Source organism: Schistocerca piceifrons, chromosome X (genome assembly GCF_021461385.2).
Source record: "Schistocerca piceifrons isolate TAMUIC-IGC-003096 chromosome X, iqSchPice1.1, whole genome shotgun sequence".
Classification (NCBI taxonomy): domain Eukaryota; kingdom Metazoa; phylum Arthropoda; class Insecta; order Orthoptera; family Acrididae; genus Schistocerca; species Schistocerca piceifrons.
Window position 1 is genome coordinate 113,810,337 of NC_060149.1, and position 16,050 is coordinate 113,826,386.

At 39.9% G+C, this 16,050-nt stretch overlaps 1 protein-coding gene across 2 annotated transcripts in view; it reads right to left on the minus strand.

The window, feature by feature from the left end:
* Window positions 1–6,484: 6,484 nt before the first annotated feature.
* LOC124721506 (protein tipE) overlaps window positions 6,485–16,050 on the minus strand; it is a 219,210-nt gene continuing 209,644 nt past the window's right edge. The window contains exons 3-4 of one of the 2 annotated variants that reach the window (XR_007006342.1): window positions 10,245–10,385; window positions 6,485–10,137 (exon numbers count right to left, since the gene is read on the minus strand). Coding sequence is in view for 1 of the 2 variants with exons in the window: in XM_047246523.1 (XP_047102479.1) it covers window positions 10,322–10,385 (64 nt within the window). In the remaining variant the exon portion in view is untranslated. Of the gene's footprint in view, window positions 10,386–16,050 lie in introns of both variants that reach the window. The other variant, XM_047246523.1, reaches the window with a different exon arrangement.

Below are 16,050 nucleotides of genomic sequence, written 5' to 3' on the forward strand. Positions count from 1 at the left end.
TTCAGTTGTTCATTGCCATTGTATGGATACGTCAATGTCACATCTTGACTTAAGAGTGTCCTGCGCAATTCCTGAACGTTAATTCATTCTTACACTTACCGTTTGCATGATGTTGTGTCCCCCAGTATCCTGTAGAAAGTAGTTTCCTATTGTCTATTCTTTGACATGCAAAAATTGTATCGTTATGATTCTGTGAATCGAGGTACATGATCCAGTCACATTAATATGACCACCACCTATGTTTGACGTCAACGTGCAAGAACCACTCACAGACAACAGGTGCAGCACTAGCAGTGGCTGTCGTTGTCAGAGCCATTTATCTGACGTCAAGAAGGGCATGATCATTGGCTTTCGGGCCAAGGGCAGAAGCATTTCCGACGTGGCTAAGTTTGTAAACTGTCTGCTTGCTGCTGTGGTTAATGTAAATTATACCTTGCATGAAAAAACAGCGCTACAGGAAAGCGGCGCCGAGGGAATTGTGGTCATAGATGACAGGATTGAAAGATGGCTGCGAAGACGTGTACAGCCGAATAGACTTGCAACTGTTGAGGATCTGACCGCCAAAATTAAACAAGGAACTACCAATAGTGTCACCTCCACGACCGTTCAGCAAACGTTGTTGCGGATGGGTTTCCACAGTATCCGTCTGTTTCATGCATCCATGCTGACTGCTGTTCGTCGACGACAAAGGCTGGAATTTGCTTTCCAGTATTGCAAATGGACGCGCACTGAGTGGCGACAGGTGGCCTTTTCAGATGGATCACGTTTTGTGCTCCATCGGACAGATGGCTGTTGCTGTTTTCGGCGTAAGACGTCTGAAAGCACACAAGGTTGGACCGCTATAGTCTGAGAAATGTTTTCGTGGCATTCCGTGAGTGGTCTTGCCATTCTGGAAGGCACAATCGGTCAACACAGGTATGCTTCTGTCCTTGGGGACCATGTTCAGCCGTACATGCAGTTCGTTTTTCCTCTGCCGATGGCATCTATCAGCAGGACAATGTAATGTGTCACGCAACTCACCGTGTCCTTACATGGTTGAAGGGGCACCAAGATGAGTTTACCGTACCCCCCAGGCCACCAGACTTCCCGCATTTAAACCCAAAAAATGGCTCTGAGCACTATGGGACTTAATATCTGTGGTCATCAGTCCCCTAGAACTCAGAACTACTTAAACCTAACTAACCTAAGTACATCACACACATCCATGCCCGAGGCAGGATTCGAACCTCCGACCGTAGCAGTCGCGCGGTTCCGTAGCGCCTAGAACATCTTGGCCACCGCGGCCGGCCATTTGAACCCAACTCATAATGTATAGGACCACCCCGATTGGGCTGATCGCGCCACGAATCCTCAGCCGAGAAACGTGGCGCAACTGGTCACGGCACTGGAATCAGCATGGCTCCACATCCCTGTCGGTACCTTCCAGTACTTTGCTGACTCTCTCCCTATACATCTCACAGCGTTCCGTGCTGCAAAAGGTGGTTATTCAAGTTTTTGACAGGTGGTCTCATTAATGTGACTGCATAGTGCAACTACTCATATAGGTTTCGCTTTTGTAGTGGAACTGATTTCTGACATAAACACATCAACAAAAGTTCCGCATCACCGTTTTACTTCGAAATTCAAAGCACAGGAAACAAAAATTGGGATTGGATTGGACTGTTTGGGGGAAGAGACCAAACAGCGAGGTCATCGGTCTCATCGGATTAGGGAAGGAAGTCGGCCGTGCCCTTTCAAAGGAACCATCCCGGCGTTTGCCTGGAGCGATTTAGGGAAATCACGGGAAACCTAAATCAGGATGGCCGGACGCGGGATTGAACCGCCCCCCCCCCCCCCCCACAAAATTGGGTCTGAGACGTGTGTATATATTAATATACAATGAATTCAGGTCACCAAATCAAAAGTACAAACATTTGTGTAATGACAAAATCGTCTGTTTCCCATGTGATTTTTTCACAGCACTCGTGAATAACATCAGTGCTTGGCATAACGTCCCTTTGCTCCGATGCAGGTTTAAATCTCTCATGGCATACCATCGATAAAATCATGAAGCTAGCAGAGGTCCAAACTGTCCCACTCTTCAAAGAAGAATCTGCGTAATCCGCCCAGAGTTCGTGGTCGTTGACGATGACCAAAAATAGCTTGTTTCAATAGCCCCACACATGTTCGATTGGGTTCAGGTGCAGGGAACAGGCAGGCCACTCCATTCTGGAGATTCTAGCATGCTAAGGAAAATTGTTCACAGGAACAACACGCTGAGTACGCGAGTTATCATCTATCAAGATGAAATTGTTACCAAAATGTTGGCGGTACAGTTCCCGGTCTTGTAGAGCAGTGAGACTGCCCTCAACAACCACGAGAGATGACAGTGAACCCACGTAATGCCACCGCAGCTCTGCTCCACGACCACCATGTTGCACACGCGGGACACCGTGTTTGAGGTCTTAAATATTACCGGGTTGTCTCCGAACACATTGTCTACGATTATCAGGGTGCAAATAGCTGTGAATTTCATTCGTAAACAACACCCGACGCTAATCCATTCGGCATGATTTCTTACCCATCTATAATGGAGCCCATTGTGTCGTGGTGCTCACCATGGTCGTCGAGAATGGAGGTTCGCATCATGCAGTTTGATGGTATACATGACGTCTTGTAACCCCTTCGAACGCCGAATTCAGTTCTGGAGCACTGACCCTACGGTTTCTTTGAATCAAAAGTTGTAGATATAGATCATTCTGAGCACCTGTCGGACGTGGACAGTCTGTACCATCTAAGTCTTCAGCACCACCTGTGAATTGGAAGCGATTGCATGTCCTCATCACGTCATGTTGACTCCGATACACACGTTGAGCAACTTCTCTGGTTGCCAAGTCTTCTGCACGCAACGTGGTGATGGGGATCCGATCACTGGTAGCGATTGTCCTTCGTGGCATGACGGATGTTCGCTCTACTGTTCCACAGACGTCTCTGATGCGGCCCTGTGAATCTTTACTTTCCACTGTAATGCTGCAATCCGATCGAGTGTACTGTTCTACTCGTAGACTGCGCTCATAGTAACTGTGTGTAGCCGGCCGAAGTGGCCGTGCGGTTAAAGGCGCTCCAGTCTGGAACCGCAAGACCGCTACGGTCGCAGGTTCGAATCCTGCCTCGGGCTTGGATGTTTGTGATGTCCTTAGGTTAGTTAGGTTTAAGTAGTTCTACGTTCTAGGGGACTAATGACCTCAGCAGTTGTGTCCCATAGTGCTCAGAGCCATTTGAACCATTTTTTTGAACTGTGTGTATGTTTATAAACAACGTCATGTGTGTCTTTCCGACCGGTACAGGAACAGTTGCAATAGCAATACACCTGCAAGGCATATAGGGATGATGCAAAACTTTTGTTGACGTGCGTAAATACTACGATCCATCTCCGAAGCACCTCAAAAATTCACTCTAACACTTGTTGGGTACAGAAAACGGGCCTCATTCGCCGAGTAGACTTTCAGTTAGTGTGGTACATTTTATCAGCATAATGTCTTATTATATCCAGAAAACAGCGTTTGACGTGGTCTGCTGAACCTCCTCTCTATGAATGTGTTACGTCAACATCCTGGCTAAGTTATATGCCATTGGGAATCATAACAGATCTCTTAGCAACAGCTATCATGTCCAACGAACTGCAACCCCGTAAGCTATAGCTAGACCTGTGTGTGCGGCCACTCCGACCTATCTGCATCAGGAGTGAGCACAACCGAATTGAAGAAAGCGATAGCATGGAGTTGTTACTCGAATCTCTCAACGCAGCAGGAGGCGAAATGGCATACAGGCTGTATTTATAGATGAAGCGAATTTATTGCTCATTTTGTAAAGTAACTTAATTTTTTTGTTCTGCAACAACAGTATTATTGTTAGCAGTGTGTGTACAAATTGAACAGAGATAATATTGAAAACTAACTATTGCAATGCTTCTAAATTAAGGATGAGTGTATGGTTATGAAACCAAATGACAATAAAAACGACAAAACAAAGTTCTAGCTGCAAAATCAACCACTAAAGTGCAACCAACATTAGTTCCGTTATACTAGCGAAGCGATATCGCTCAATGCCTAAACTACAAATTTGTAGAGAACTTCTAAAGCCTTTTTTGCACACGAATACTTACCTGGGCGATTATAAATCCAATTTCCCATTGCGTAATATCTCTCTGTCACCTCATATCGCCGGTTCAGTTGTCACTTCCCGTGCGACATAAGGGAAATAACAATTATGACAGTCATAAATATTAGGTCGAGAGTTTGTTTTCGTCTTTTGCGAGTTCATTTGGTGTGGCTGAATCTGAGTTACAGTATATACAGACTCTCTTATCTTTTGCAAGGATAATAATTGTGCTCCAGAACGTCTAGCATTTTTTGAAACGTAGGCTGAAAGAGGCTATCTGTAAATAAAACAATAAAGCCAAAATTCGGTAATGAGCCTAGTAGTCGAGCATAAACTAGCTGAAAACAGCTCAAATAGCATTCGGAGACTAAATAACGTATCATATGTTGAGAATCTTAGCTGAGGAATTAATTATTTTTTCTCTTGATTTGATATTTGTCACATTGCTTATTCATTTTGGAAACAAATGATGCTAACGCAAAAGGTAGTAAGTCAGTGGAAAACTGGGGACAGGACATGAAGTACAAATGTCTTAGAGGTACATGATGCAAAAAATTTAAACTGGGAGACTGTAGCTAATACCCAAAAAATGAGGATGAAAGGTCAATAAGCTAACGTATTCAGGGGTGGGTCTAACAGTACTTTAGGCAAATTGTACCTTCGCACGAAAAAGTAAGTATAATCTGAGTTTTAAAACTTCGCCTTCAGCAAAACACAATGTTTTCTCTTTCCCAAATTAAATACGCAAACATGGAAAAGTGGCAACTTGAACTTTCAACCTTAAATTATGTGTGGAGTTGACGTCTTGTACCTCATTGTTAGAACAGTTGGGGATGAAAATTACCAGCTCCCAGTACATTTACTTTGTCTTTAAATTTATCCTCAACAATCCATTCGAGTTTAAAACTAGGAGTGATATTTGCAAATACAATACCAGAAGGAAACATGATCTAAGGCGATTTGTAATTTTGTTACAGCGTAGAAAATATATGATTCCGTTGGCAGTATCCATGCAGCTAGCTACAAGGAACTGAATAAATGGTTAATGGAAAAATACGCACTAAAACTGGAAAGTAATTGAAGATATACCATAGTCAACAAATAACCTTATCAATTTCTTATGAGAATGATTTCGAAGGCTACTGGGCATATTGCCACTTCACGGTACTGTACAGATAAAATAATTTTCAACATAAATGTGTAGTAATTGTGGTAATAGGTTTACTGTAATAACACATTATCCTCGAGACCACTGTGAATTTTTCATGACCATACTAGTTATGCAAATACTTACCCACAAGAACGTAGGTGTGTTTGGCGGGACGCTGGTTCATCGAGCTTGAAAAAACTCAGCGACTGTGTTGTTCCTATAGTGTAGCTCGAACTCGCTTGTGTATGTGAAAGATGTTTGGGTGTTCGCATTATGCAGAAATTTTACTTTGCTGAAGAATTAACGCCTTCAAGTCACTAGTAACTTTTAGTCCAAAGAAGTTCGAAGTAATAACTCAAGGTACCCTCTGTCATGCACTTTACAGTAGTATGTAAAGGAAATGTAGATAACATTGGCGTTTTAGTTGGGATCAAGGAAGGTATATAGCAGTTTTTGAATGGAAAAATAGATTAATTATTAATCAATTAACATCAGAGTAAACAAAATGAGGGAGAAAGTTATGCAATACCACATAAATGTGAATAATAGGTTATTTGATTCTAATACTGAGGCATTACTGTAGAAAATAAAAGAGAATTATATTATTTAAGAAGTAAAACCACACTAAATGTTCAAATTCAAGTACCAGGATTTACTTTGTATTTTACTTTTCAGAGTAAATTTTGAATCCCATTTCCCCAATGAAGTTGGATGTAAACGTGTAAGAACAAGAACGCTGAAAGCATCTGAGGAGTGATCTCACAGAACAAAGTTTAAAATTGGATGCCCTGATGAGGCATAATCTGAGTCATCCAGGAATGGGTGAGAGGAGTGGATGTGAAATTGCCTTAAGGTAGCAAACATAAAAATGAGTGGAGGAAACTGTTTTGGATATAGGGTTGAGACAGGAAGGCGTAAGTTAATGGAAACGGTAAACTGTAAAAGTATAGATACAAGGCTGACAACTAAAAGGAAATGATACTGGTGCTAGGAATTGAAAATTTCGTGTTTGTCGTGTGTGTCTTGTGACACTTTCACTTTAGGCTCAGAACATACCTTTGAAGACAGTGATCACATTTATTTCAGTTTTTCAATTTTTTAATATTGTCATTGCTTGAAGGCCAAACAACTTCCGTTAAAACGATGAAAACATCATGCATTTGAGCGACAGCAGTCGTTAATATTTGTAAAAATTCATAACTCAGTCTGAAAGAATGGCAATTAATTTATTAATAACAATATGCAGAATATGATTCCTTACAAAAGCGAACTTACAAGTAACAAAATTTTCATAGTATAACCATGTGCCAGAACAATAAAAAACATTTGGACTTGATGATGGGCATAAAGGTACATATTATGTCTCCTCAGGATAGCAGGCATCCCATTTACAAATGCATTATGCACGATATTGCTTTAGTAATGAAGACCACTCAGTGGCATCCCCTAAACTCTATAGAATGATAAAAAAGCATCTCTTTTTATACAGTTCACACACACACACACTGAATAACTGGTTGGGGAAGCTTGTACCATCATCCATAACAGCTTCGATTTCTGGTGAATTTCCAGTTAATTGCGAACTCATACTTCTGTTGTATAAAAGTACATCAAAAAATTTGTGATTGTTATATTATATTGCGGAAGGAATTACATCACGACCTGAGATTGGAAATATAGATGTGTACAATATAGAAAGAAATACACATTCTTGAACAAAATAAAACTGGGCTTTACACTAGTTTGTTTTATATGTTTAAATGAGCAGCCTCTGAAGTAGCAAGGAAACAAAATTAATTTTCATGATAAAGTAGTCACTTCCAAATTAGAATACGTTCTCACATATAATGTATGAAAATAAAAGCTAAGTTGCAGTTACATAGTTTTCTATCGAAAACAATTCAAAAAAGAAATTCAAGATTAATCGGAGATATTGTACCTTTCTGCAGCATTCTGGTGTTAAATACATAAATGATACCATACAATCTTCCGGTGTTAAGAATCACATGCAAAGAGATCCAGATACATTGTGGACTAGTCTGGAGTTGCAGTTTATCAAACTGATTATTATGTACATTCCATTTTATCAAGAAACCAAAAGTTAAATCATGACATGAACGCATAACTGCAGATACACCAGAAGTCGTTACAGAAGTATACATTCTCATTAAAAATATTTCAGTGAGGTACTGAACGTAGCTACATAGTTAACAATTCTGTAATGTATGTTAAGCTCCAGTTCCGAAATTGACTGAAGCTGGAAATTGACCTCAACAGCAAAAATGACTCAGCTGTAGTGGTGTGTGGAATGCATTAGCAGAAGAGATTATATCATACAAAAGACTCCACTTCAGTTCCAAATATCAAAAGATATATTAAAAATAAAGGTAGCAAAATTCAACCAACAATGCAAGCGTCAACAACTTCATCAGAAGTATAATAATGTATTGCATTAGCCACATCACTTCCACGTCGTCATCCTTACATGTGCATAGCTACTACCATTCGCAAAATTCAGTGAAAATTTAACGTTCTTCTATTGAAATAGTGAGTATTATTTGCATTCTGTGAGTTTAAATAGACAAGATTTATTGCACTGAATCTGTCACGTTGGCATTCAAGAAGCGGTAGTCACAACACTAATACCACAAACTGGACCACATGTTTATTTAGTTCATAGAATACATTTTTCAGCCTTCTCTTGTGTGGTATAAACATTTTTTGTCGAAAGCTCCACGTACGTTGAATATTGTTCATTAATTTATATAATATGAGTTATAAAAAGCTAATATAATATATTTCACCCGCAAATTCTATGGCTTGAATCCAGAGATAATAATGACCTGTAATCATTTTCCAAACTTCTTTAAATGTCACTCCTGACAGGTATAAATAGTGTTTTCTGACACATGACTCACTTTTGTTCTACTATTATTACTGTTTTCTGGGTCATATATGCTCTATGAAGTTCTAAAATTCTAGGGTACTTAGCTTATTTCACAGCCAGCTGGGTGTGTTTCGATGCACAATTTTTACAGCTATAATAAGGTAGAGATAGTTACAAAAAATTTTTGAATCCATTCCCAGTTTAAGAACGCTTCCATAGAAACAAAGATACGCTCCCATATTTGTGATAAATTATTTTTTCGGAATGGTTAAAAGTTATTAAAAATGAAAACGTTTACAAAAATATATCATGCAACAATGCCACACAGTTTAAGGCTTTCTCAACACAAGTACGTTTCTTAATTTAGAAACAGCATAGCTAGTTGAGATAATTACATGAGAAATGAATTTCAAATTGATTTGCCTGTTACTATTAAGTGCACAAAAATGAGTGAGATGTGACACTACCTGTTTACATTTAATTAATGAGAGCTGTTCTAAAACGGATTTCCGGTATATTTTTAATGTCTATTACTTATATAACTATAGAACAACGTTTGCAAAAGCCTATTGCTTCTATTAGCAGCACAACTAGATGAGATTCAGTTAACTGTTTATATTCATCCAACTATTCTGTCACATTTCTTACTTTGTACAGCAACAAATCCTTGCCACTGTTTTGAAGAGATTTGTAGGATGCAGCTCTGGACGGAATTAAATTTGTATTTAATTAAATGCTTTGAAATGAAGCCTTCATTGCAATTCAACAGGAATTATAGAACGATTAAACCTCTATCATAAGCTAAAATTTCTACTTCTAAGATTGCTTTACACAGTGAATTAGATTTTATTTATGCAAAACATTTATCATTGGAGAACGTTACCAGTGGGCGGTGTCAGTCACATAATAATTTCTAGCTGCTAGTTGGAGATCTGCATAATATACTAGTTTACCATTATTTGCTTACCATTTTTCTAATAGTCACACAGAGTATTTTAAACTGTTTCTAGATCACAGACTTTTTTGTCCTTACTCGATTCAGTGATGAGTAGTTTAATCTTATTTGGTGCTTAAGTTTACACTGAACAAGAGCTACTTATCTAAACGTTCCATCGAGATTGTCAGAGATAACTTCATTTCACTTAATGAAAATGATAAACAACAGATTCATATAAAAAATTTGTTGTTGGGCAGGCTTTGTTTTATGTTACTATAGGAAAACTGTAAATATTTGTTACTAAATCATACATTGCATCAAAAAGCACTAACTGTTACATTACACTTATTACAACAGCATCACTCAGTTTCATCATTCGACTTGTAATTAGTTTTATGTCAAAGCACTTTCATGTTGCTTGATACATATGCAGTATTGCAAGAGTTCGTTGGTTGCATCGATACTAAAAAGCTACAAACTCATTGCATAAAATTATTGTTTCAGTTGTTGATTTTAAAACATTTGTGATATTTACCATTTATGGAACAGTTTCAACAATTAACAAACCAGCACTCTTCTTATAAAGTACCAAAGTTAAAGATTCTGAACGACAGCAACATAATACATCACTCATTAGAATATGTGTTTATGGATAAAATATTTCACTATAAATCATGAACGTTGTGGGTTTTTCTCTCCACTCTTACGACAGAATATGTTCAACAACATTGTAACAGATGTTTCTTTGAAAAACATTACTTCAGAAACCACTCAACTTGTTTGTTTCCACACAAATATTACAAATACAATTGCTAACTTTAGCATGAAAGACATTTTGAAAATATAACAATATGTCCATTATTTAGCAAGATAGCACCTATAGCAGTATCATCCGACAAAGTGACCAAACATGATTCACATTACATTCCTTACTGTGCCGAGAAAAATTATTGTATTTGGAAAGATAAACTGATTACTTATGGTCAGTAACGGAGAATATGGTCTTCAAAACCACTTCCCCCCCTAAAAAATAGAAACATGCAAAAGTGTGTCAAAAATTGTGTATTAGAACTCCTTAAAATTAACCGAATGAAATAGGTATGAAAGACGTGTCAATGAAAGAAAATTACTGTGCTTTCAGCAAGAACCTTCCTTCTCAATCGTTTAGTCTCTTCTGTGGTGTCTCACTCATTTTGGAGTGCTTGTCCTATACATCTGCGATGGGGCCGCCTGGAGTTGGAATACTAGTCGCCATCGTCTTTCCAAGGCTCCTGTAACCAAAATAGTAGTAAATCAATAAAAAAGTCTTAACTCAGAGAACAAGGTCATGATTGTGTAGTATACACAAAAAATTATAATTTTTTGTACTGGATGAAGCCGCCAAAATACAGTGTCTCAATTGCTTAGCACATACTATCTATTATTCTCATCAGATCACATCAAGACCTCCATCTTCATGGAACAGAGATAGCACTTACAGAATAAGGTAAGTAATCCATAGATTTAATGAGCGGACACTCTCCCTTGGCGTTAGTAAGCATACAACATATCTGATAGTTGAGGACAAAACCCACTGGGTTACTGCCAATACCTTGAGTTTTGACAGGTCAACCTCCAAAAGTCGAAAGTGCTTCTGTTGCAAGTAGCACCCGCATGTACACACGAAACACATACGTATATGTATAGGTATTAATCAGGAAAATAAACGGTCAGTTTGGGTGGCACAGAGAAAAGCAGTAATACTGCGACGTATTAATTACAGTGTGTCTATGTAGGCTAGGTGCAATTCTCTGATGGTTTACCATTAAGGTTGGCAATGTTGTGATGAAGGAAGTTGTAAATCGTGCGAGACCTTCTATAATCAGCATTTTCTCTGGTGTTGTGGGTAAGGTCAATTGAGGCACTGACATGGCAAAGGTAGTAACAGCCTTAAAGAAAACTTTTCAGGGAAACCAAACAACAAATGGTTCAAATGGCTCTGAGCACTATGGGACTTAACATCTGAGGTCGTCAGTCCCCTAGAACTTAGAACTACTTAAACCTAACTAACCTAAGGACATCACACACATCCATGCCCGAGGCAGGATTCGAACCTGCGACCGTAGCGGTCGCGCGGTTCCAGACTGAAGAGCTTAGAACCGCTACGCCACTACGGCCAGCTCCAAACAACAAATTTATGGTTTCGTTTCCACTAACATTATTACAGACTGCTTGGAATGGGAGGCATAGACTCATGCTCCGTGCTATAAATAACATCTGGAAAATTTGGCGTGTTTTTGTCTATGAAATCCGCTTTCTGTATATTAAACATTCAGAGCCACTCCTTATCCAAAGTCAGAATTAAGGTTATTTGAATTTTATGGACAAATTTTCTGGTAAAATGCGTGACACTTCTCATCAAGGAAGTTCAACGCAGATAATAAGGGTTTTTACCCCGGTGATTTTCAGATATTTGCGCTCCCTTTTTCTTCTTCTCTGTCACAATGTACAGACATTCGTCTGATAGCCCCAACATATTTTTAAAAGATCTACTGCAAACTTGCTAATGGCCACTGTCGGAGGGTAAGCAGTATGTGACAAAAACTTGCCTCCTACTTAAGGTTCGATCATCGTATTTTCCTTCTCTGAATATTCACGATATGAATGAGACTCATTCCTTCTCTGTACATTAGCTGTCTCTTTCCAAAATTCTGTACGAATTTTCATACACTCTCTCAAGTTAATTCACGACACTTGTACTGGCACTTATACTGTATAGTGCCTAGTAAAGAATTTTTTGTATAAACGAACTTGCTTAAACACACACTACACAGTAAATTAAGAGTAAAGAGTCAGTAATTTCAATTTACCATTCTAAATGGGGGAGGTTTTGGGGGCATACTGATGTAGCAAAACAGATCTGTATCACAACTACTTGTTACCAATACGTCTAGACGCGCTCTGTTGCCGAGACATACTACCTTGTCTGCGCCAACAGCTCTGCACATAACTACTTACGCTATCTATCAATTACGTTTTCAACTAAGTTTGATTATATCTAGACATACTACCTTCTCCGTGCCACTGGCAGGCCCACATACTATCTTCGCGATACAAAACCTGAATATTGGAATTTTTGTCAGCTACGACTATTCATATGTCAATGCCTCAGTTGTTGGATAGGATAACATGGCAGCGGATGTGGGAACTTTTAAATTGCAGATGTGCTTGCTGCTTGTAAGGTGACGAATGATGAGGATGGTGTACATCAGATGTGTTTACTATAATGTTCAAATGGCTCTGAGCACTATGGGACTTAACATCTGCGGTCATCAGTCCCTTAGAACTTAGAACTACTTAAACCTAACTAACCTAAGGAGCCGGCCGCGGTGGTCTAGCGGTTCTAGGCGCTCAGTCCGGAGCCGCGCGACTGCTACGGTCGCAGGTTCGAATCCTGCCTCGGGCATGGATGTGTGTGATGTCCTTAGGTTAGTTAGGTTTAAGTAGTTCTAAGTTCTAGGGGACTGATGACCACAGATGTTAAGTCCCATAGTGCTCAGAGCCATTTGAACCATTTTTTTAACCTAAGGACATCACACACATCCATGCCCGAGGCAGGATTCGAACTTGCGACCGTAGCAGTCGCGCGGTTCCGGACTGAAGCGCCTAGAACCGCTCGTCCACCGCGGCCGGCTACTAAAATGTGGACAGGGTTTTAGGAACAGTACGAGGGCTACAAAATTTTACAATGGAGGTTTGGACAGAATTTCAGAAAGAAGATTTCGCGTATGAGGTCATGTTTGATACGAATAGTCGTCTTGGCTATTTACTCTCTTATGACGTTTATGTCGTTAGAAAAGGAACCTTAGCTCTAAAATGTCAAGAACGGCTAATAGTCCATAGCTTTATTGAATGAAAAATACGCTACAAATGCTGTAGGGAACCTACAGAAAACCTAGAGCAGTGTGATCGGACAGAGATTTATGGCCCCTCCACGCGAATACAAGCTCATTGTCTTAACACGTCGATCGCTGCGAGGCCACCGCCGTCCGCATGCTCCACTCTGGGAGTACAGCATATCGTTCGATATTGTGTAGAGTTGCGAAACAGTAAGTTCAAAACGTTGAACAAGGTATGTACCTGATTTCCTGTAGACCTCGGCAAGAAGTACAAATTAATGCACAGTGCTGCACTATATCTCGTGTTGAACAGTGCGTAGCGTGTGGCTACCGGTGGGCACACGGCGTAGGCGTGAACCTCAGCGTGTTTGCCGGCGGTCTCACGGGAGTCAACGTGTTAACCATTATATCCCGCTCCGTATATTCGTGACGATTCACCAAACAGCATGCACGTACTGCGTCTCCGACGTCCTTTGCAACTTCATGCGTGGAAACGACCTGCTTGGTGTAAGTACCGGGTGGTTATAATCGAAGTTCAGCTACTCACAGACGTCCAGTGTGGGATGTAATTATCGTACGGCAGCGAAACTTGGTAGGTATTCTAATGCGTTAATGCTGAAACAATTTGCGCTGGAAAACAATTAGTTCCAATTTTGGCCACCACGCGCAAATCTGGCGCTGTGAATGCAAGGAAGACGCGTAGGACTGTTTCCATATGTAATGGACTAGGGATGGGACATGGGCAAGAAGGTCAAACAAGTGAGAAACGCATAATGTTAATTTTGTTATTAGCCAACGTTTGCACAGTTTGTTCAATACGAGCACCGGAGACGTCGACGAGATGCCGTACAGCACCAGATTTGCAGTTGGTGGCCAAAATTGGAACTAACTTCTTTCCAGCGTAAATCTGTTCCTCACCGACGCATTAGCGTATCTACCAAGTTTCGCTGCCATAAGATAATTACAGACCACACTGGACCTCCGTGATTAGTTGCACTTGAATTATAACCACCTGGTATTATTTCAGTTGCATGGCTAAAGACTCTGGAAATGTCCGATAGACTGACAATTCACGGACTGGACCTCATTCTGTGAATGGGATGAGAGTGTATGGCGCCTGTGGCATTGCATAAGCGTTGTATCGTCCATGGTTTCCACGGTATAGGCCGAGCGGCATAATTCAGTGAACACGGAGCAGAAAAACATCAGTGAAATCGTGGGTGCGTAGTCCAAAGAGTTAGATAGGTTTGACCAACAATACCACATTACTTAAGAGATGACGTCTGATGTAGAATGTACAGTTATCATTGTTTTTAGGCGAACATGTTTTGGACCAAGGTTCTCAGGCAGTGTTTTGTGAGGAAACAAGAAAATAAAATGTTGATTAATGGAATTGCACAACTGAAGAACTAGCGGAAGTTTTTAAAGTCTTGGAGGTTTAAATCAAAGTACAATATGCGAACGACACTCTCCTACTGCGGATGTTATGATATATCTCCAGAGATTACTGCTAAAAGTGAGTTCTGCTAGCCAACAATACAGATTGAAGATAAATTTAAAAAAAAATTAATACTAATAACAGAACTCAAGGGCATCGCTAAGAGAAGAAAAACGTTGCTGTTGGGGGGGATACAGTGGCACAGGTATATAGGAACATGAATAAATCGTGCGTTTCGTGCTACAGTCGTAGAAATTAAACAGTTTTTCAGAATTAATAACTGGTTGATAATAAACCCACCAAAACGCAAATTCTGTTGAACGATATAGAAACATTACACTTAGAAGACGAAATTTTTTTAAAGACTGAAACTTAAAAACGTGGATATATTGAAACAATCCTGCTAAAAGTTTTGGAAGAGAAGGTCCATGAAAGCGACTGTCCTAAACGTATGTGAAGGAAGTGGAGGTTACAGAAAATCGATGCAAATAAGAAAACTAATAGTCTAGTTCACAGCATGAGAAGAAATCTTTCGTTTTGTACTTGTAAATTATAGATTGCAGCGATCAGTCGTACTTTTTAAATTTTATTGTGCAGATCTAGATTTTGGCTAGAAGCTAGCCATTCTCAATGATATTATTTTCGCTCAATGCATGTAATTCCCTGTTGGTCGGGCTTCATCCACAGTTCAACTGTGGATGAAGCCCGACCAACAGGGAATTACATGCATTGAGCGAAAATAATAACGAAATTTAAAAAGGACGACTGATCGCTGCAATCTATAATTTACAAGACAATATAACAGTCGCTGAGTGCAACAGCTTTCTGAATGGAAGGTAACCTGATGAAATCTTTCGTTAGTTTTAGAGACGATGGAACGCAACTAGTGTTTTCTTCGGTAATAATTTTTATTCTTACAACAACTGATCGATACATTGTACGCATAGGAACAGTGTAAACAGAGGTAATGTAAGCTGAACAAACAAATCACACCTCATTTAGGACAACTGGTAACAACCATTCTGGATGCATCCCATCGAGATAACACAGTGATACGCTCAGGAGTCATGTATGGTTCAGAAACCTGGAGCATGAGTAAACGAGAAAACGGAAAACTGTTAACATTTGAAAGAAGAATAATGAGGGAGATATGAGGCCGATCTTAGATGAAGGCGAATGGAGGGGTAGAAAGAGTAAGGAAATCTACCTCTTGATACAACAACGAACAATCCTACAGAATGCAGGGGGCGGGCCATGTAGCCCGTATGCCAGAAGGAAGACAAGTGAAGAAAGCACTTGAGGTGAAACCAAACAACAGATGTCCCATAGGACGACCAAAGTAGCGCTGGATGTACGACCTGACCAAGGACCTGCCAACTCTGGGGACTGAAGACACCTGGAGGAACCGAACACAAAACAGAAAGGAATATAGGCAGTCTGGGGAAGCAGCGCGTAGTCTTCAGAACCTGTGACTGCTGAATATGTGTGTATGTATGTGTGGAAAATTTGGAAATTTGTGGTAAATTCCTATGGAACCAAACTGCTGTGGTCATCGGTCCCTAGGCTTACACACTACTTAATAAAGCTTAAACTAACTTACGCTAAGGACAACACACACAC